Source organism: Apostichopus japonicus, chromosome 16, assembly GCF_037975245.1.
Source record: "Apostichopus japonicus isolate 1M-3 chromosome 16, ASM3797524v1, whole genome shotgun sequence".
NCBI classification, from domain to species: domain Eukaryota; kingdom Metazoa; phylum Echinodermata; class Holothuroidea; order Aspidochirotida; family Stichopodidae; genus Apostichopus; species Apostichopus japonicus.
Genome location: NC_092576.1, coordinates 6,317,529 through 6,340,720, shown reverse-complemented (window position 1 = coordinate 6,340,720; position 23,192 = coordinate 6,317,529). Strand labels below are relative to the sequence as shown.

Below are 23,192 nucleotides of genomic sequence, written 5' to 3'. Positions count from 1 at the left end.
AGATTAAGCTATGGATATATGTGGCTTAGAATATTTACGAATAGGATTAAACTATGAACACCTTCGGCTTAGAATACTTGCAAATAGGATTAATCTATGAATATCTGTGGCTTATTATACTTACAAAGGGGTTTATCTATGAATATCTGTGGCTTAAATTACTTACACAGGGGGTAATCTATGAATATCTGTGGCTTAGAATACTTATCAATAGGATTAAACTATGAATATCTGTGGCTTATTATACTTACAAAGGGGTTAATCTATGAATATCTGTGGCTTAGAATACTTACACAGGGGGTTAATCTATGAATATCTGTGGCTTAGAATACTTATCAATAGGATTAAACTATGAATATCTGTGGCTCAGAATACTTACACATGGGTTAATCTATGAATATCTGTGGCTTTGAATACTTACACAGGGGGTTAATCTATGAATATCTGTGGCTTAGAATACTTACACAGGGGGTTAATCTATGAATATCTGTGGCTTAGAATACTTACAAAGGGGTTAATCTATGAATATCTGTGGCTTAGAATACTTACACAGGGGGTTAATCTATGAATATCTGTGGCTTAGAATACATATAAATAAGATTAAGCTATGGATATCTGTGGCTTAGAATATTTACGAATAGGATTAAACTATGAACACCTTCGGCTTAGAATACTTGCGAATAGGATTAAACTATGAATATCTGTGGCTTATTATACTTACAAAGGGGTTTATCTATGAATATCTGTGGCTTAGAATACTTACACAGGGGGTAATCTATGAATATCTGTTGCTTAGAATACTTACACAGGGGCTAATCTATGAATATCTGTGGCTTAGAATACTTACACAGGGGGTTAATCCATGAATATCTGTGGCTTAGAATACTTACACAGGGGGTTAATCTATGAATATCTGTGGCTTAGAATATATACAAATGAGATTAAGCTATGGATATCTGTGGCTTAGAAAATTTACGAATAGGATTAAACTATGAACATCTGCGGCTTAGAACACTTGCGAATAGGATTAAACTATGAATATCTGTGGCTTATTATACTTACAAAGGGGGTTAATCTATGAATATCTGTGGCTTAGAATACATACAAATAAGATTAAGCTATGGATATCTGTGGCTTAGAATAGTTATGAATAGGATTAAACTATGAACACCTTCGGCTTAGAATACTTGCGAATAGGATTAAACTATGAATATCTGTGGCTTATTATACTTACAAAGGGGTTTATCTATGAATATCTGTGGCTTAGATTACTTACACAGGGGGTAATCTATGAATATCTGTGGCTTAGAATTCTTACACAGGGGGTTAATCTATGAATATCTGTGGCTTAGAATACTTACACAGGGGGTTAATCTATGAATATCTGTGGCTTAGAATACATACACAGGGGGTTAATCTATGAATATCTGTGGCTTAGAATACATACAAATGAGATTAAGCTATGGATATATGTGGCTTAGAATATTTACGAATAGGATTAAACTATGAACATCTTCGGCTTAGAATACTTGCGAATAGGATTAAACTATGAATATCTGTGGCTTATTATACTTACAAAGGGGGTTAATCTATGAATATCTGTGGCTTAGAATACATACAAATAAGATTAAGCTATGGATATCTGTGGCTTAGAATAGTTACGAATAGGATTAAACTATGAACACCTTCGGCTTAGAATACTTGCGAATAGGATTAAACTATGAATATCTGTGGCTTATTATACTTACAAAGGGGTTTATCTATGAATATCTGTGGCTTAGATTACTTACACAGGGAGTAATCTATGAATATCTGTTGCTTAGAATACTTACACAGGGGGTTAATCTATGAATATCTGTGGCTTAGAATACTTACACAGGGGGTTAATCTATGAATATCTGTGGCTTAGAATACATACAAATGAGATTAAGCTATGGATATCTGTGGCTTAGAATATTTACGAATAGGATTAAACTATGAACATCTTCGGCTTAGAATACTTGCGAATAGGATTAAACTATGAATATCTGTGGCTTATTATACTTACAAAGGGGGTTAATCTATGAATATCTGTGGCTTAGAATACATACAAATAAGATTAAGCTATGGATATCTGTGGCTTAGAATAGTTACGAATAGGATTAAACTATGAACACCTTCGGCTTAGAATACTTGCGAATAGGATTAATCTATGAATATCTGTGGCTTATTATACTTACAAAGGGGTTTATCTATGAATATCTGTGGCTTATTATACTTACACAGGGGGTAATCTATGAATATCTGTGGCTTAGAATACTTACACAGGGGGTTAATCTATGAATATCTGTGGCTTAGAATACTTACACAGGGGGTTAATCTATGAATATCTGTGGCTTAGAATACTTACACAGGGGGTTAATCTATGAATATCTGTGGCTTAGAATACATACAAATGAGATTAAGCTATGGATATATGTGGCTTAGAATATTTACGAATAGGATTAAACTATGAACATCTTCGGCTTAGAATACTTGCGAATAGGATTAAACTATGAATATCTGTGGCTTATTATACTTACAAAGGGGGTTAATCTATGAATATCTGTGGCTTAGAATACATACGAATAAGATTGAGCTATGGATATCTGTGGCTTAGAATAGTTACGAATATGATTAAACTATGAACACCTTCGGCTTAGAATACTTGCGAATAGGATTAAACTATGAATATCTGTGGCTTATTATACTTACAAAGGGGTTTATCTATGAATATCTGTGGCTTAGATTACTTACACAGTGGGTAATCTATGAATATCTGTGGCTTAGAATTCTTACACAGGGGGTTAATCTATGAATATCTGTGGCTTAGAATACTTACACAGGGGGTTAATCTATGAATATCTGTGGCTTAGAATACATACACAGGGGGTTAATCTATGAATATCTGTGGCTTAGAATACATACAAATGAGATTAAGCTATGGATATATGTGGCTTAGAATATTTACGAATAGGATTAAACTATGAACATCTTCGGCTTAGAATACTTGCGAATAGGATTGAACTATGAATATCTGTGGCTTATTATACTTACAAAGGGGGTTAATCTATGAATATCTGTGGCTTAGAATACATACAAATGAGATTAAGCTATGGATATCTGTGGCTTAGAATATTTACGAATAGGATTAAACTATGAACATCTTCGGCTTAGAATACTCACGAATAGGATTAAACTATGAATATCTGTGGCTTATTATACTTACAAAGGGGGTTAATCTATGAATATCTGTGGCTTAGAATACATATAAATAAGATTAAGCTATGGATATCTGTGGCTTAGAATAGTTACGAATAAGATTAAACTATGAACACCTTCGGCTTAGAATACTTGCGAATAGGATTAAACTATGAATATCTGTGGCTTATTATACTTACAAAGGGGTTAATCTATGAATATCTGTGGCTTAGATTACTTACACAGGGGGTAATCTATGAATATCTGTGGCTTAGAATACTTACACAGGGGGTTAATCTATGAATATATGTGGCTTAGAATATTTACGAATAGGATTGAACTATGAACATCTTCGGCTTAGAATACTTGCGAATAGGATTAAACTATGAACACCTTCGGCTTAGAATACTTGCGAATAGGATTAAACTATGAATATCTGTGGCTTATTATACTTACAAAGGGGTTAATCTATGAATATCTGTGGCTTAGAATACTTACACAGGGGGTTAATCTATGAATATATGTGGCTTAGAATACTCACACAGGGGGTTAATCTATGAATATCTGTGGCTTATAATACTTATCAATAGGATTAAACTATGAATATCTGTGGCTTAGAATACTTACACATGGGTTAATCTATGAATATCTGTGGCTTAGAATACTTACACAGGGGGTTATTCTATGAATATCTGTGGCTTAGAATGCTTACACAGGGGGTTAATCTATGAATATCTGTGGCTTAGAATACTTACACAGGGGGTTAATCTATGAATATCTGTGTCTTAGAATACATACAAATGAGATTAAGCTATGGATATCTGTGGCTTAGAATATTTACGAATAGGATTAAACTATGAACATCTTCGGCTTAGAATACTTGCGATCAGGATTAAACTATGAACACCTTCGGCTTAGAATACTTGCGAATAGGATTAAACTATGAATATCTGTGGCTTATTATACTTACAAAGGGGTTAATCTATGAATATCTGTGGCTTAGAATACTTACACAGGGGGTTAATCTATGAATATCTGTGGCTTAGAATAGTTACGAATAGGATTAAACTATGAACATCTTCGGCTTAGAATACTTGCGAATAGGATTAAACTATGAACACCTTCGGCTTAGAATACTTGCGAATAGGATTAAACTATGAATATCTGTGGCTTATTTTACTTACAAAGGGGTTAATCTATGAATATCTGTGGCTTAGAATACTTACACAGGGGGTTAATCTATGAATATATGTGGCTTAGAATACTCACACAGGGGGTTAATCTATGAATATCTGTGGCTTATAATACTTATCAATAGGATTAAACTATGAATATCTGTGGCTTAGAATACTTACACATGGGTTAATCTATGAATATCTGTGGCTTAGAATACTTACACAGGGGGTTATTCTATGAATATCTGTGGCTTAGAATACTTACACAGGGGGTTAATCTATGAATATCTGTGGCTTTGAATACTTACACAGGGGGTTAATCTATGAATATATGTGGCTTAGAATATTTACGAATAGGATTAAACTATGAACATCTTCGGCTTAGAATACTTGCGAATAGGATTAAACTATGAACACCTTCGGCTTAGAATACTTGCGAATAGGATTAAACTATGAATATCTGTGGCTTATTATACTTACAAAGGGGTTAATCTATGAATATCTGTGGCTTAGAATACTTACACAGGGGGTTAATCTATGAATATATGTGGCTTAGAATACTCACACAGGGGGTTAATCTATGAATATCTGTGGCTTATAATACTTATCAATAGGATTAAACTATGAATATCTGTGGCTTAGAATACTTACACATGGGTTAATCTATGAATATCTGTGGCTTAGAATACTTACACAGGGGGTTATTCTATGAATATCTGTGGCTTAGAATGCTTACACAGGGGGTTAATCTATGAATATCTGTGGCTTAGAATACTTACACAGGGGGTTAATCTATGAATATCTGTGTCTTAGAATACATACAAATGAGATTAAGCTATGGATATCTGTGGCTTAGAATATTTACGAATAGGATTAAACTATGAACATCTTCGGCTTAGAATACTTGCGATCAGGATTAAACTATGAACACCTTCGGCTTAGAATACTTGCGAATAGGATTAAACTATGAATATCTGTGGCTTATTATACTTACAAAGGGGTTAATCTATGAATATCTGTGGCTTAGAATACTTACACAGGGGGTTAATCTATGAATATCTGTGGCTTAGAATAGTTACGAATAGGATTAAACTATGAACATCTTCGGCTTAGAATACTTGCGAATAGGATTAAACTATGAACACCTTCGGCTTAGAATACTTGCGAATAGGATTAAACTATGAATATCTGTGGCTTATTTTACTTACAAAGGGGTTAATCTATGAATATCTGTGGCTTAGAATACTTACACAGGGGGTTAATCTATGAATATATGTGGCTTAGAATACTCACACAGGGGGTTAATCTATGAATATCTGTGGCTTATAATACTTATCAATAGGATTAAACTATGAATATCTGTGGCTTAGAATACTTACACATGGGTTAATCTATGAATATCTGTGGCTTAGAATACTTACACAGGGGGTTATTCTATGAATATCTGTGGCTTAGAATACTTACACAGGGGGTTAATCTATGAATATCTGTGGCTTTGAATACTTACACAGGGGGTTAATCTATGAATATATGTGGCTTAGAATATTTACGAATAGGATTAAACTATGAACATCTTCGGCTTAGAATACTTGCGAATAGGATTAAACTATGAACACCTTCGGCTTAGAATACTTGCGAATAGGATTAAACTATGAATATCTGTGGCTTATTATACTTACAAAGGGGTTAATCTATGAATATCTGTGGCTTAGAATACTTACACAGGGGGTTAATCTATGAATATATGTGGCTTAGAATACTCACACAGGGGGTTAATCTATGAATATCTGTGGCTTATAATACTTATCAATAGGATTAAACTATGAATATCTGTGGCTTAGAATACTTACACATGGGTTAATCTATGAATATCTGTGGCTTAGAATACTTACACAGGGGGTTATTCTATGAATATCTGTGGCTTAGAATACTTACACAGGGGGTTAATCTATGAATATCTGTGGCTTTGAATACTTACACAGGGGGTTTATCTATGAATATCTGTGGCTTAGAATACTTACACAGGGGGTTAATCTATGAATATCTGTGTCTTAGAATACATACAAATGAGATTAAGCTATGGATATCTGTGGCTTAGAATATTTACGAATAGGATTAAACTATGAACATCTTCGGCTTAGAATACTTGCGAATAGGATTAAACTATGAACACCTTCGGCTTAGAATACTTGCGAATAGGATTAAACTATGAATATCTGTGGCTTATTATACTTACAAAGGGGTTTATCTATGAATATCTGTGGCTTAGATTACTTACACAGTGGGTAATCTATGAATATCTGTGGCTTAGAATTCTTACACAGGGGGTTAATCTATGAATATCTGTGGCTTAGAATACTTACACAGGGGGTTAATCTATGAATATCTGTGGCTTAGAATACATACACAGGGGGTTAATCTATGAATATCTGTGGCTTAGAATACATACAAATGAGATTAAGCTATGGATATATGTGGCTTAGAATATTTACGAATAGGATTAAACTATGAACATCTTCGGCTTAGAATACTTGCGAATAGGATTGAACTATGAATATCTGTGGCTTATTATACTTACAAAGGGGGTTAATCTATGAATATCTGTGGCTTAGAATACTTACACAGGGGGTTAATCTATGAATATCTGTGGCTTTGAATACTTACACAGGGGGTTTATCTATGAATATCTGTGGCTTAGAATACTTACACAGGGGGTTAATCTATGAATATCTGTGTCTTAGAATACATACAAATGAGATTAAGCTATGGATATCTGTGGCTTAGAATATTTACGAATAGGATTAAACTATGAACATCTTCGGCTTAGAATACTTGCGAATAGGATTAAACTATGAACACCTTCGGCTTAGAATACTTGCGAATAGGATTAAACTATGAATATCTGTGGCTTATTATACTTACAAAGGGGTTAATCTATGAATATCTGTGGCTTAGAATACTTACACAGGGGGTTAATCTATGAATATCTGTGGCTTAGAATAGTTACGAATAGGATTAAACTATGAACATCTTCGGCTTAGAATACTTGCGAATAGGATTAAACTATGAACACCTTCGGCTTAGAATACTTGCGAATAGGATTAAACTATGAATATCTGTGGCTTATTATACTTACAAAGGGGTTAATCTATGAATATCTGTGGCTTAGAATACTTACACAGGGGGTTAATCTATGAATATATGTGGCTTAGAATACTCACACAGGGGGTTAATCTATGAATATCTGTGGCTTATAATACTTATCAATAGGATTAAACTATGAATATCTGTGGCTTAGAATACTTACACATGGGTTAATCTATGAATATCTGTGGCTTAGAATACTTACACAGGGGGTTATTCTATGAATATCTGTGGCTTAGAATACTTACACAGGGGGTTAATCTATGAATATCTGTGGCTTTGAATACTTACACAGGGGGTTTATCTATGAATATCTGTGACTTATATTAAAATATTAATATATGTGGCTTAAAAATTTAACGAATATGATTAAACTATGAATATATGTGGCTTAGAGATCTAACGAATATATTAATTTATTGAGATATTTTGCTTACAACTATTACTTATCTAACTTATGAACATAATTGCTTATTTGCTTAATTCACTTATACATTTGTATCTATGGATACCACTGGCTTACAAGACCTACATTGTAAATGTATCTATGAATATGAGGCCTACACCACTAACATACCAGCTGTATCTATGAATATCTGTGGCCTACAACACTAACGTAACAGCTGTATCAATGAATTGCTGTGGCCTACATCACTAACAGATACGCGGCATCTATGCATATATGTGGCCTACAACATTACCATAACAGCTGTATCTATGAATATATGTGGCCTACAACACTAATATAATAGATGTATCTATGAATATCTGTGGCCTACAACATTACCATAACAGCTGTATCTATGAATATATGTGGCCTGCATCACTAACATAATAGATGTATCTATGTGGCCTACAACACTAACAAAACAGCTGTATCTATGAATATATGTGGCCTGCATCACTAAAAAAATAGAGGTATCTATGAATATCTGTGGCCTACATAACTATAACATAACAGCTGTATCAATGAATATCTGTGGCCTACAACACTAATATAATAGATGTATCTCTGAATATCTGTGGCCTACAACATTACCATAACAGCTGTATCTATGAATATATGTGGCCTGCATCACTAACATAATATATGTATCTATGAATATATGTGGCCTACAACACTAACAAAACAGCTGTATCTATTAATATATGTGGCCTACAACACTAATATAACAGCTGTATCTATGAATATATGCAGCCCACAACCCTAACATACTATATATATCTATGAACATATGTGACCTACAACACTAATAAAGTAGATGTATCTATGAATTTATGTGGCCTTCGATACTAACATACGATATATGTAGGCCCCTATCTATGAATATATGTGGCCTACAACATTACCATAACAGCTGTATCTATGAATATCTGTGGCCTACAACATTACCATAACAGCTGTATCTATGAATATATGTGGCCTGCATCACTAACATAATAGATGTATCTATGAATATATGTGGCCTACAACACTAACAAAACAGCTGTATCTATGAATATCTGTGGCCTACAACACTAACATAACAGCTGTATCAATGAATTGCTGTGGCCTACATCACTAACAGATACGCGGCATCTATGCATATATGTGGCCTACAACATTACCATAACAGCTGTATCTATGAATATATGTGGCCTACAACACTAATATAATAGATGTATCTATGAATATCTGTGGCCTACAACATTACCATAACAGCTGTATCTATGAATATATGTGGTCTGCATCACTAACATAATAGATGTATCTATGAATATCTGTGGCCTACAACATTACCATAACAGCTGTATCTATGAATATATGTGGCCTAAAACACTAACAAAACAGCTGTATCTATGAATATCTGTGGCCTACAACACTAATATAACAGCTGTATCTATGAATATATGTAGCCTACAACCCTAACATACTAGATATACCTATGAATATATGTGACCTACAACACTAATAAAGTAGATGTATCTATGAATTTATGTGGCCTACGATACTAACATACGATATATGTAGGCCCCTATCTATGAATATCTGTGGCCTACAACATTAACATAACAGTTGTATCTATGAATATCTGTGGCCTGCATCACTAACATAATAGATGTATCTATAAATATATGTGGCCGAGAAAATTAACATAAAAGCTGTATCAATGAATATATGTGGCATGCAACTCTAACATATTAGATATATCTATGAATATATATGTGACATTCAACACTAATATAATAGATCTATGAATGTGTGGCCTACAACATTAACATAACAGCTGTATTTATGAATATCTGTGGCCTACAACAATAACAGCCTGCATCACTAACATGATAGATGTATCTATGAATATATGTGGCCTCCAACACTATCAAAACAGTTGTATCTATAAATATATATACTACAACAATAGAGCATTAAATAAGCCTACATTTTTTTACATAAATACAAACAACTAGTGACAAGAATAAAACAATGTTGTGATAAATAGATCACTGTATACTGACATCACCGTAAAGTGCACATATCAAGTTGACCTTGACACGGATTTATTTTCAGGATCGGTTGTAGCTGATGTAACCGGTTCCAGAATGACTTCGTATGGCCTCTCTTTGGCGATACCGTGAATACCGCATCGAGAATGGAATCGATATCGGCAGGTATTGAAATGCCGTTCGGTAGTGCGTTTGTACATATAAATACACTTGTTGTATTACCCCTTTCGTGATCTTCCGTTCGCAATTATTTTGCACAAGTGCATAAGTTACATCTAATTTTTCGGGAAGCGAATATAAGGTGTGGTGGAATGCCAAGGTAATGTTTGTGGTTGGAAAAGTAAGACCAAACGAGCTAATGTCTAGAACATTTCTTTGAGATATTTCCTAGCGAGGCACACCGTGTGGATAATTGGGTAAAACGCCTGTACTCAAGCGACATACTTCCATGAAAGCAACATTATGTACCGTTTCGCTGAAAACTATTGGTCTTTTAATGAAATAGATATTTAAAAACAAAATTTATACTGAACTTAAAATGTAAGTGATATGTCATAGTAGCGCCCTCAGCTACATAACAATGTTCCTCCCAAACAAATTCTTTACAGTAAAAAAAAAAAAATGAAAAGTGTGTACAGCAATTTATTCTTTTCGCCAAGTGAGCTACGAGGCAAAGGAAATGATGAATACTTTCGTGGTCTTCGAACTTGAAGAACGTACAGAGATTGAAATCAAAGTATAGATGCATCCGTTAATAGTTGTTCTCTCTTAAAGGAGAACAAAATGTCAGATGTCTTACAATCGCTGGTTACAGTTGATCCACTTATCCGCAAGATAAGTTATGGGGATTTGTAATGGGAATAGAAGTCAGTAAATTAAGCACGTTTTGCAATGATTAAATTTGTTTAATTCCACATTTGTAATTAGTTGAAAAAAATGTAAACAATATTTAAAAGTAAGTTCGAGCTTTAAGCACAGCTTTTTTTTAATCGATAAAATAATGCCCATACGTAGTTACTTGGAATTACAATAATTATTTATAATTACCTTTGGATTTGTAATTCATTAAGCTTTCTCTCGTATCTGTTGAATAAATGATTCAAATCGGTTTCAAATGGGGTCTCAATGTACGTCAATAAAATTGTTTGAGTGCGACATCTTGCAGTGTTAGTAAGACCATCCGGAACATTTAGTATAGACAAAGTGTACTCACGGTTTTTCTTCCTCATCTGTTCCCTTCCTTCCCCTTGGTCCCCTTACTGTCCCTAGATACTTACCACGGACCAGCGAAGTAAAAGCTCAGTCGATCACCACGATTGACAAACAGAATCCGACACAACTTAAGAGTGGAAAAAAAGATATCCCTTGCATGTATCCAGGGCAAGGGAATTCAAAATGGCGCCGTTTGATTGTTTGTGTTTGGTACGGCACATGGTCAGAGAGCCTCCTTATCGAGGGTTGCCCTAAGCAGTTCATTGATATACGCAGGTTCCTTTATGAATCCAATCACTCAGAGAAGGCAAGAAAATCCTGTAGCTAGTTTCCTATATGAATCCAATCAGCTTCCGAGAACGCAAGAAAATCCTGTGTTTCGTTCCGAAAATCCTGCAAATACATACGAAACACATTTGTGTATGAATATCTGTGGCTTACATAACAGATGTGTCTATGAATATCAGTGGCTTCTATACATACGAAACATGTAAATTTAGCTTATCTTTGAACAGAGGCGTAGCTAGGGGGTCAAGGGAGGGCACGTGCCCCAGGCGCCGGGTTTAGAGGGGCGCTGAAATGGGATTATGAGAGTAAAAAGTGTAAGCACTTTTCAGAAAAACATGACGAAATTGATATACGTCGTCAGACATGAATATTTTCCAGTTACTAATAAGAATCTGAACTGAATGTAGTTGTTTTTATTAGCAAATTTATAGATTGTGATTTCTTTTCAGTCCATTTCGACTGTTTTCTCATTTCTTCTTTATGCTGTTCTGTATTCTGTAATGACTACATGTCAAGAAAATTCGGGTATTTTATTACACAGTTCCAAGGCAGTAGATTTCTAAAGGTGGAAATATCATAGACGTAGGAGCACAATTTGATTTGGGGGGGGGGGGGGGCTGTAACGACTTGCCCGAAAAACTATAACCAACAATTTCCGTGCGCTTCGCGCGCAATTTAGTTTTCTTTCAGTAGTGTGAGGGGGAGGGCGCAATTTTCTACTCTTGCACCCGGGCGCCAAAACATCTAGCTACGCCACTGTATTTGAATATCTGTGGCTGAGACAAGTGATATAGCTAGTCTATTGATGAATGTGTGTGTTATATCACTTACGTAATAGTTTTACCTAGGAATATATGTGGTTAGAATACTTTTAGAGTGCACTTATTATAAATATCTGTGGCTTAAAAATTAAAATCACTTACTTATACTAGATTTATCATTTGTAGAATACATATACGAAACAGACTAGGCCATATCAAACTTGTAAGAAAAATATACTCACAAAATGGGCAGATAGCCTGAACTTTGTTCCAAAAATCCTGAATTTAGTTCCGAAAATCCTGTATTAAGTTCCGAAAATCCTGAATTTAGTTCCAAAAATCCTGAATTTTAGTTCCGAAAATCCTGTATTAAGTTCCGAAAATCCTGAATGTAGTTCCAAAAATCCTGTATGTAGTTCCGAAAATCCTGAATTTAGTTAAAAACATCATGTATTTATAGTTCCGAAAATCTTATTTTTAGTTCCAGTGGAATAAACGCGAGTTTTTTCCGGTAATATTTTCTGTCAATGATAAGATATATAATATTGTTCTACTGGAAACCGTGATAACGAACGTTTGTCCATAAATATTGTTGGAACCGTGGAGAAGATAATCCATTCCGAAGTGTGCAAATGAAGTTACTGTTTAAGAAAGGTGACTCAAAATAGAGCCTGTGTAACAAACAACTTGTTCCACTCTCAACCCCAGTCCCATTGAAGGTATAGTGGTGAAGTTAACGTCTGCTTATAAAGGCTATATACTGAAAGCCCACGCACAGTGTACACACACAGGCCTGCATGTGAAGGCCTATAATACGGTGCCTCGATAGATCGGCTAAAATCAGTCTTTTATACTTTCCGTATAGGAGTATGGCTGTTAATTTAAATAACAATATAGGAGTTAAATTCCTGCATACTTTGATGAATAGCTGATGAACGCACAAGCTGGTAACGACATTCGTGATTATCTGGATCAAGGTATACTTACCCTGCCTGATCTAACCTTGATGCGATTAACCCGATCACTGAAAAACAGAAACACAAAGAGTAAAGACTTTTACAACAGTTCGGATGAAAGCATCATGCAACTGACTGAACGAATACCCAAGTTTCGCCGCCAAGAAAAAGAGGACAACCCCCCACCAAAAAAAAAAAAAAACCCCAAGATGTTTTAGTTTTAAACTTATACGGATGCGGTTGAACTAGAATGGATTAATTTCCGTATGTACATTTTTTGTTTCCTCCTTTCATGGAAAAGGATTTCCGAAGACATTTTGGTGGCTACTAGGTTATGTTTGCGATGCAGACGACAAACTGCAACTGAATTATAAGGATGAATATGCATACATGCACCGGCATGATGCACGAAACACAAAAAAAATTGGAAGACGAAGAAATTTCGGATTTCGTCACAATGACGTCATAAGCATAAACGGGTGCACCGTATGGACTATCTTACACAAAGTGACGCTTTAGTCATTTACGTATTTATGTGAATCGTGTATAGTCTCATAATTCATACCTTGCACCATATTGGCTTATGTTTTTATATGTGGATTCTTCCATTTAAAAAAGAACTGTTGAGATTTATCATTTGAACAAATCTGGAATAGCCTTCTTCATATCAAATTTGCATTTTCGTTGTCATTCATGCAAATATTCTAATAGACTGCAGTTTACTAGTCTGTACCATAAAAGAAATAACATATTAATTTGACTGTTTCTTTGTCCTAAAGGTTTGTAATTATCAGTTGTAATAATTTATTGATGATCTCAACAGTCCTGATGACTGCCAGGATTCATAATAATAATATTTGTGCTAATGGTGGTCATTCCTCTATGCGTGTGTGTGTGTGTGCCGTGAAAGTATTACAGGCTTATTAGCAGTGCCGGATTACCCGATATGAAGATGGCGCGAGGACCAAAGCGACTGGAGTTCCAAGGCTAATTGTCTCAAGGTCAAATGGCCCCATAGGTCCTTTAGGGTTCTTCGTGAATAATACTCAACAAGATATACCGAGTTCCCAGTTTGTATTTGTGCCTGCCAAAAGCGGTGGATGGGGCAAGCATATGTGGTCTATTGGATAGAAGGACGGAACGTTTGTTCTAATTAGGTAACAGCTACATTTATCATAGAAAGACAAATATATATTATTGTTATGTCATAGAGAGACAACTTCAACTCTAACCTCAGCATTGCTAGAAATCATACATTTCGGACCCTCTATAGAGCCTGTCTGAAAAAGACAATAGGAAGCTGTGACCAATTACTGTGAAATAAATCATCGAACCTACCAGGGCTTGTTTCATTTGAAAAAGAGTGATCCTTTAACCCAATAGTCAACGACTTTCTCGAGATATTAAAATGCAAGAATCTAACAAAATAGATTAGGCTTTATTATTTACGTGCCGAAAATGTTAAAGTTACAAATGCAGCAATCTTGTTTTGAATTATTTTAGTTTTATAATTAATTTAGTGGCTCATATGAAAGGTCTGCATCAATCGTATTACTTATAGGTCTACACATTATGTATGATAAGGGTACGATATTTGAAAAGATAAATTTCATTTCTCTTATTCTAAAATTACAATATTGCTGTACTGTATTGTTCATCGGAAAACGTCATTGAACATTACCTAACGTAACGTCAAGTTCTTACGCAATGAAGGCAACGTACCGTAATAAATTGGTGATCATGTTAAAATCGATCTCCGGTAACCTCTGTAATCAGAATGGACAGAAGAAAGTTATATGAAAAAAATCGACTGGCCCAAATCAATTATAACGTCCTCTAATGTAATAACATATAAAGACCCGTACAGAGTCTTCATTAGTTGGGTGAAGGAAACCACCTCCAAAATAAGAAATTGAAAACGAAAACCCAAACTAGAAATAGATATAGGAACAAACAAATCAAAACAAGTGTAGACTATACCTTTAAATTGCGCAAATGAGGGTGTACACAACAACTTTATTTATTTAGCTTTCTTTGCAAACTGTAAAGCCAATAGTAATTGATTACTTCTTCACTTCGATTACATTTTTCTAATGAAACGTCTATCGCCATGGCGACAGCTATAAATAGATCAAAATCTGCAATAAAACTTCTTCATATATACATTTACTTAAACATCGGAACTATATAAAAATATATATATATATATATATATATATATATATATATATATATAGTAAATAAATAAAGAAGAACACACCAAAAATTTCCACCTCACGACCGTTCTTTTATTGGGGCTCATCAGGCGAAGGTAGGAATCGAACCCCCGGATCTTGTGTCACGGACCGAAGTCCGTACCACTCGACCACAGTGATTCTACTGGTGTGTGAATGCGTATAAATTGGCTTTGTATAACTGGTATTGAGGGCGTATTACCCAAGTGTTATGATTGTACAGAGCGCACCCCCGGTGCTTTGAATCTGACAATTGAACACAGAATAAACACTCTTTATAGGCAAGCCAAGCCGAAAATAAGAAATGAATGTGTAGCAAGTGGTATGACAGATACAAAGTAAATAAATTTAAAAAAAAACACACCAGAAAAATTCCACTTCACGACCGGTTTCGTCCTTTTTTTGGATATATATATATATATATATTTGTATATATATATATTTGGATATATATATATATATTTTTGTATATATATATATATATATATATATATATATATATATATATATATATATATATATATATATATATATATATATATATATACCTTAGGTCGACATTTCAGTGTCGACCTAATGTTTTCAGTACCATTTTAAGACACTTTTTTATTGTCGCAAATAGCTTTATAATGTTCTCCGTCCTCTAAAACGTTCATTTAAAAGTTTTGGTTAGGGTCGGTTCAGGGTTAGGGTTAGAAAAAAGGGTTAGGGTTAGATTAAATTTAGTGTGTAAGTCAATGTAACTGTCGACCTAAGGTAGGATCCATAGTTATTATATATATATATATATATATATATATATATATATATATATATATATATATATATATATATATATATATATATATATATATATATATATATATATATATATATATACCGGTACGGAAAACGGAAACCGGCAAGGAAGATCGTAATTCCACTGTAGGCGTTTGCCACCTGTATCGAACAATACTAGTTCTGTTTTGGTGACATATTTACCTCACTCTAGAGATCAAACATGATGCTATCCAACTCGAAAGCATTTGTAATTCCTAACGCCGGATCTCGAAATAGATACTTTGAACAGAGTTTGTTAATGAAATGGAGGTAAACGACTAAAGCAAATGAAAATATATATAATTGAAATCCTAGTAAATTAAAAAGGTGGGGGGGGGGGTCTCACAATAAGACTTCACCAAGTCTAACTTGCAAACTAAGACTCTAAAGTGCAATACGTGTCGGCGACAGTCCGTCCGCATTCGATCATTGACAGAGATGGTAATTCATACGGGAAAGGAAATAAACTAATGAGATGTGACTGTTTTATTGATCATCTGCCTCTCCATATCCGCCCGTTCATTTCATTTAGTACGCGTGATCGCTTATGGAATAATTATAAAGATACAATCCCGCGGACAAACTTTTTGCTCTGTTATGACAACTGATATTTTTCTATACGTTGGAACAAATTATAACAAAACCAGTCTGGACGAATTTTCATGCTTGGGTGATTTTGAACCCTGGATTGATCTGTAAACAAGATCCACAATTCGAAATAGCCTTTAAATAACCATTTCCATTCGTTTTGGATCATTGGTGAGACACAACCTAGTAGTAGTCGTTAGATCTTTAGGCCTATCACTGGAAGAACTAAAGATTATCAGAGATATCATCGTTGTAACTGACCAAAAATGGCAGGTAAGTGAGTAAGCATAAAGCTAAGATCGTAAAGTATGTAAATTCTGCAGCAAATTTCTGAAAGGACTTTTAAATTACCTCATTTTCACACTGTGTAGGTTACTAAACTTTCTCCTCTCCTAGATCGAATTTTACAAAGTCATATAGTATGGCAATTTGCAAGAGTTAAGGCAGGCCAAACTATCGGCTATGGTGGATATGGTATATATGCTACTTGAAAGACTAAGTTCTTTCTGACTCGTGTGTATCTATGTAAGCCTATCTGTACCAGTTGAATCAGTTGGGAGGGGGAGACCCTTCCAGTGTCCACCGGTGATTTCCAAACTTGACCTGAGTCAGTTATGAGTTCTAAAGTCCGAATTCGGAAGCCAAATAGGAAAAAAGAATTTCTGTTTAATTCAGCGGATAGGCAAGCGACCAAGAAGATGCGTATATGCTCGAAAATTTACTTTACATTCATTTAGGAGTGACATTAGAAAAACATAGTTTTGATAAGACTCTATTGGCAACTCACAGAGTTTATACTGTTTCTGTCAATTATTCCAGTAATGTCTATAAACGCATTCCATTTGGTAGCGTCTAGAGTTCAGCTCTTAGCTATAGTGTTTTAAGCTATCTTCGTTCCAATGGTCGACGGTCATGGTTGTCGGCTTGTCTCTGTTAATAGTACACTGAAAACTTAAATTGGTTCACCGACTAACATAACGTTAGTCCATCTGGTGCCTCTCCCGACTAACATAGCCTTAGTCAATTGCTATACCGACTAATTTATTCCTTAGTCAGTTGGATTTCTTAGTCGGTCATCTTAGTCCGTCAGCTTAGTCGATCAACAATTTCTTAGTCGGTAAATGTATATTAGTCAGTTACATTGGTTGGTGACATTAGTCGGTCTTCACCGACTAATTTATATGAGCCACCGACTAGTTTATAGCAGGTTTTACATTAGTCAGGATGGTGCCTCTTCCGACTAACCTTTCTTAGTCGGTATCGACTGACTAGTTGCACTGACTAGAATCACTGAAAGAATTAAACCCGACTAGTTTCACTGACTAGCATCACTGAAAGAAAAGAGAGCAGAAGAAACACAAATAATGTGTACGTTGGCAGTATTTATTTCTGATAAAACTTCTGATGTCTACAAAGGCTGACTTTCGACAGATAGAGAAGACATCACTGTAAACAAAAATCTGAAAATAATGATTTTATTCCAACAAAGTTAAGACAAGTTAATGGATCAAACATGAATCACAAAAGTATAGCACTGCACAATAATGCAAAGTTGAATCGTGGGCAAGGGTTCCTCATGACTTTCGTTTTAAAGTGGTACCCCAAATCGACACCAGTTAAGTCTTCACGAACAAAGAGTGTTTCTCTTTACTACAAATGGCCTCCCACTTGTCTTCAGGAAGCCAAAATCTGCACCATTATTGACCTGTGAACAGAAAATATGATATACGTGTAAGCACAGATACAGATATAGCACATGATAACTCACATTATCATAAACATACATTTACATTAAAATTTTATAACATGTTGGGAGGTATACATTTAAATCTAGGTCTCTCAAATTATAAGCCAGGAATAGCAGCTTTACCAAATAATTATTAGCTTTGCACAGCATAACACCAAGTTATTTTTCAAAGCTTAATAATTATGTTAATCATGTTAATAATGATCCCAATAGACCGGGAGCCCAGAGGGCTGGTTAGCTGGGAAGGTAACCAATTGCCTTGTACATCACAATGTTCACAGTGCATTCCTGTATATGAAACCAGACGACTGGCAAACCGACTGTGGTGGGTGTGGCTGGGAGAGCAATTTTAAAGTCACCTAATAGCTAACCTAGGTCAGCTCATGAGGTAACCACTTGAAACCTACTGGAAAATGTTGGTTAGGACTTCAGATACAACTGATGGGCATTGCCAGTAATTTTTATTGGTGGGGTACCCCTGCCAGTAGACCCCCAAAATGCATTGTGAACATTGTGATGTACCAGGCAATTGGTTACCTTCCCAGCTAACCAAACCCTCTGGACTCCAGCTTTACAGATCAGTGAAAATTTGACCAAACTTATGAAGCTTGCACGTAAATGATATACTAGACTGTTTTTTTTTTTAAAACAGGTTATGAAAAGTATCTTTAATATCATTAAACAGTTGGGTACAATAGTTAAACTCACTCTTCCATCTTTTTTCTCTACGGTACTTGTTCCTTTGCTTTTTGGACTCTTGGATAAACTCTTTTGTTCTGTGAAGGGTACCAATATATCATCTTAAAACATGTCTTTAAGCCATATATAACACAGTTCTCCTCTTCTGTTGTTGCCTCCACACTGGTGTCGTACATCACAGGAAACCTCACCCTTGACTTAGATATTTGGCTTTTCAATTCCTGCTGGAAAAAAGAAACAGCAAAGTATTCATCATTTGAAAAAAAAATTAAATAAAGTTGTCACCATAAAGTTATGTGAGATTTGCTTACACTATAGTCTCAAAAAACAATCCCAAAGTTTGAAGCAGACTGTATAAAGCTGAAAATTTGAACGAGAGTGTCAAATGCCCAGAATACAGAGATAATAAAACATGGGCTAAATCTTTGTTTGTTTTTATGGTCTTTAAAAATATAAAATTTTAGAAACAGAAATGCACTGAGCCAACTTATTTATAGGCCTAATCGTTTTTAGTTGTTATTTTGCTTGCTCACATAACAAGCCTGTTTAGACCTGGGCTAGAGGAGAATCAGTACGTTGTTACACTAAGTTTGTCTTTAGGTCGTTTGATTTAGTCTTACTAGTAGTACTAAAGTATATAATGGACCGGCGAAGACTAGAGAATACCCAGAGTTTTAGCAACTGCGTTAAACTGTATCATCTGATCTATTATTTACGTCAATGAGTTTCATTCAATCTAGGATCAAAAAGAAAAAACTAATTAATCTTAACCTATAAACTTTGCTACTAAACAGATATGCTTGAATTACAAATAAATGTCAAAAAAAACATCATAATCTACGAATCGATGCATATACATATACATAAACAGAATAATTTGAATTCGCGCAAGTGAACCCTGCACTACATTGGACAGAAAAAAACGTGCACTTAGACCAAACTAAACATACTAAATTTTCCGTTACTTCTACATAAAATATCAATACAAATACAACAACTTACTCTTTGGCAGTATACTAAAAGCACATGTTTATAATAACTTCAGACTATCAAGCTTTCCTGAGAAAAAAACGGTTAATACTTCTTACAGTAAACAAGTCGACCGTGAAGGAATGTCGCAATTGTTTCATGGCGTGACCGGAAATAAAATACTAAAAAATGATAAATGAAAAGGTTAAATAGAACTGAAGCGTGCATCCTGACTGCTCGCAACATATAATACCGTTGACTAGCCAACATAATTTGTTCAGCCTACTGTGACTGTACGTTTGAAGGTCTAGCCTTGCTTATTCAATATCACAAAGCCTACCCATTTAGATTCACATGGGAAATTACAGGAAATCTTTACCAAATGAGTGTAGACTTCAAATAAACTATTGAGACTTATAGTTCCAGCATTTGTTTGGGAATAAATTAGAAGATTATGTGCCACTGTTCAATCTAGCCCAATACACACATAACACATTGTTAATTGGTGTTTAGAATGCACACTTTAGTGTTGAGAATGCACTGCAGTACCCAGTAGAAGCCTATAGGCTACTCACTGTCATTGCACTTGTGTATTGCGAAACGCCAGCGTGGCAACGGTAGCGTTACACTAACCATAATACAATACTAGTGCCAGTGGCCTAACAATTAACTTTAATTTTACCTTCAAGTTAAAGGAATAACAGGTAGGCCGATGATGGCAGTTAATACCTCCATTCTTCTAAAGACCTTCTTGGGTGATTTACGGTTGAAAGTTGCTTAGAGTGATCGTATGAAACTAAGTCCAGCAAGCTGCCGTTGCCTCTCGGTTTCCAAATTGAAGTGAATCGAATTGGGTTAAAATACATTAGTCCGTCGACACCGACTAAGCTACGATTATGGCGTAAATCGGGTGTCCGTATCGTTCTTAGTCCATGGGTTAAAATACCTTAGTCCGTCGCCACCGACCAAGCTGCGATTATATTTTCCTTAGTCAGTGTAAACTGACTAAGAAGCAGCGATGAAACGAAGATTTTTGCTAGTCCGTGTGCATTAACTAACGTTACAGACTAATTTAACGTTAGTCCGTGGCAATATTGACTAGTTTATTTTTTCAGTGTATGGCCTCATACTGACTGTGAACATCTCGATATTCACTGATCATGAATAATATTTAATAAAGGCATGGTTGGATGACACCACTTATCATTAACGTATATATGCAAACGCCACCCCTCCACCCATGGAGCTCTATTTATAGCTCCATGCTGCACCCTTCTTCCCTTTCCCAGGAGCCGGAATCCAATTGCCTCGTAACAGCTTAAATCCATCACCAGTTACACGTTTAGCTGAATTTCCAATCATATGTACAAGGGGTAGCATTAATGTACAAAAGTTCCAAAAACAGTGAAAAATATAAGAGAGTTTGTGCGAGTTGTGTCGCCACTAAGGTGTTGCCTTCTATAGAGCCCTTAATAAGAACGGGGGAGTTATTGGCAAAATATGAATCTTGACAAGATATAATTCAATATAATTGAGTTCTAACTAATGATTCCATGGCTATTCCGGTTATCTTATGCTATATGGTAAATTTCTGGAATATTCTATTATAATTATACTGATGATGAGCTTCGGCTCTGCAATGTACGAAGGCCTAAATGACAATGTAAAGCGATTGTTTACTAAATACTAACGACTCAAACAAAATATGCTCCTTTATTTTATGAAGTTTTGGGTATGATGAGTTCCTGGGTTGGATTTCGCCTCCCTCAAAGTAATGCCGATTAAATATACTCCTCTTCTCTTTTGTTCTAAAGCCCTTCAAAATGAAATAATTGCTGCTTATTGCAACTTTAGGAAACTCTACACTGAAGGGGACTTCGTAGCTCTGAGTAACCTCTACACAGAAGACTGTAAACTACTTCCATTTGGCGCTCCTATGCTACAAGGACGTGAAGGTAAGCCTATACTACATGGTTTATGGCCTATACTACATCGGCCTATACTGCCTATATGGCCTATACTACATGGTTTTATCGATCCGTCTAATCAATCTATCAATAAAACCAATTGATCAATTACGGTTAACATTATTTCTTACCTTCAACCTCATTGTACATGGCGCCAATATATACCATCCAAGTATGTGTTAAATGAACATATGATCTGACATTGCTTGTATGCTTCAAGACCAACAGTAAGCCATGAGTAGAACCGTAAGTTGGGAAATAGGTAAACTATGCAAGATTATTAACAGAAACCAAGAGTATAAGCGTAAGGCGGGAATAGCTAAACTGGTTCAAGACCAACAGAACCAGGAGCATACCTGTAAGGCGGGAAATAGCTTAACTGGTTCAAGAAAAACTAAAAAGATCATATTTTTGATTTTAAACTTTAATTTCAGCGATCGGTAAGGTGTTTCAGAGCCTACATGCATCTGGTTTTACAGATCTACTCACTACAACCACAGAGACTGGTACCGCAGGTGGTGACGTAGTCTACTCAGTTGCAAACTTCAAATTCTTTCTTGCGGATGGAAAGGTAGCACAAGAAGGGAAGTGAGTATTTAATAATCTTAATTTAACGAGTTAACTTTGTCAAAGAGGAAAAAGAAAATCTGTCATAGAGCTGTAAGGATGTAAAAAAAAAGAAAAGAAAAAAGAGACAACTTCTGGGCTTAACTGTAAGTCATTCTATTGCAGTTTCATAAATTGCACACAAAAAAAGGCAAAGAATAAACTCGACAAGCAGATGGCTCTGAAAAATGTGCAATGAATGTTCATTCATTTGAGATCAACAAAGTGCTTTGAAGGATATTCGGCTTTCGAAGACCTAATTTATTGTTACAAAAAATGTGGTTGGGGTTTTTATGCATCTGCTGCTCTTGGGGGAGGCGGCTC

The 23,192-nt window shown here is 35.2% G+C and overlaps 1 protein-coding gene and 1 long non-coding RNA gene across 3 annotated transcripts; one reads left to right on the top strand and one right to left on the bottom strand.

The window, feature by feature from the left end:
- Positions 1–16,962: 16,962 nt before the first annotated feature.
- LOC139983809 (uncharacterized) lies at positions 16,963–22,854 on the top strand. The gene is made up of 3 exons (XM_071997591.1): positions 16,963–17,153; positions 22,110–22,250; positions 22,697–22,854. The coding sequence occupies exons 1-3, from the start codon at positions 17,147–17,149 to the stop codon at positions 22,852–22,854; spliced, it is 306 nt and encodes a 101-aa protein (XP_071853692.1). The 5' UTR covers positions 16,963–17,146.
- LOC139983096 (uncharacterized) lies at positions 17,823–20,935 on the bottom strand. Of its 2 annotated transcripts, XR_011798505.1 has the most exons (4): positions 20,329–20,935; positions 19,336–19,550; positions 18,481–18,585; positions 17,823–18,211 (listed from the first exon to the last, which is right to left on the bottom strand). It is a non-coding gene; the product is annotated as an uncharacterized lncRNA (long non-coding RNA). The 2 variants fall into 2 exon arrangements; XR_011798504.1 differs by having other exon boundaries at positions 17,823–18,585; positions 20,329–20,931.
- Positions 22,855–23,192: the final 338 nt, after the last annotated feature.

Excerpts from the sequence above, each read along its gene's own strand:
- LOC139983809 (XM_071997591.1), top strand. Across the intron at positions 22,251-22,696 it reads TATGCTACAAGGACGTGAAG|CGATCGGTAAGGTGTTTCAG; the intron begins GTAAGCCTATAC and ends CTTTAATTTCAG.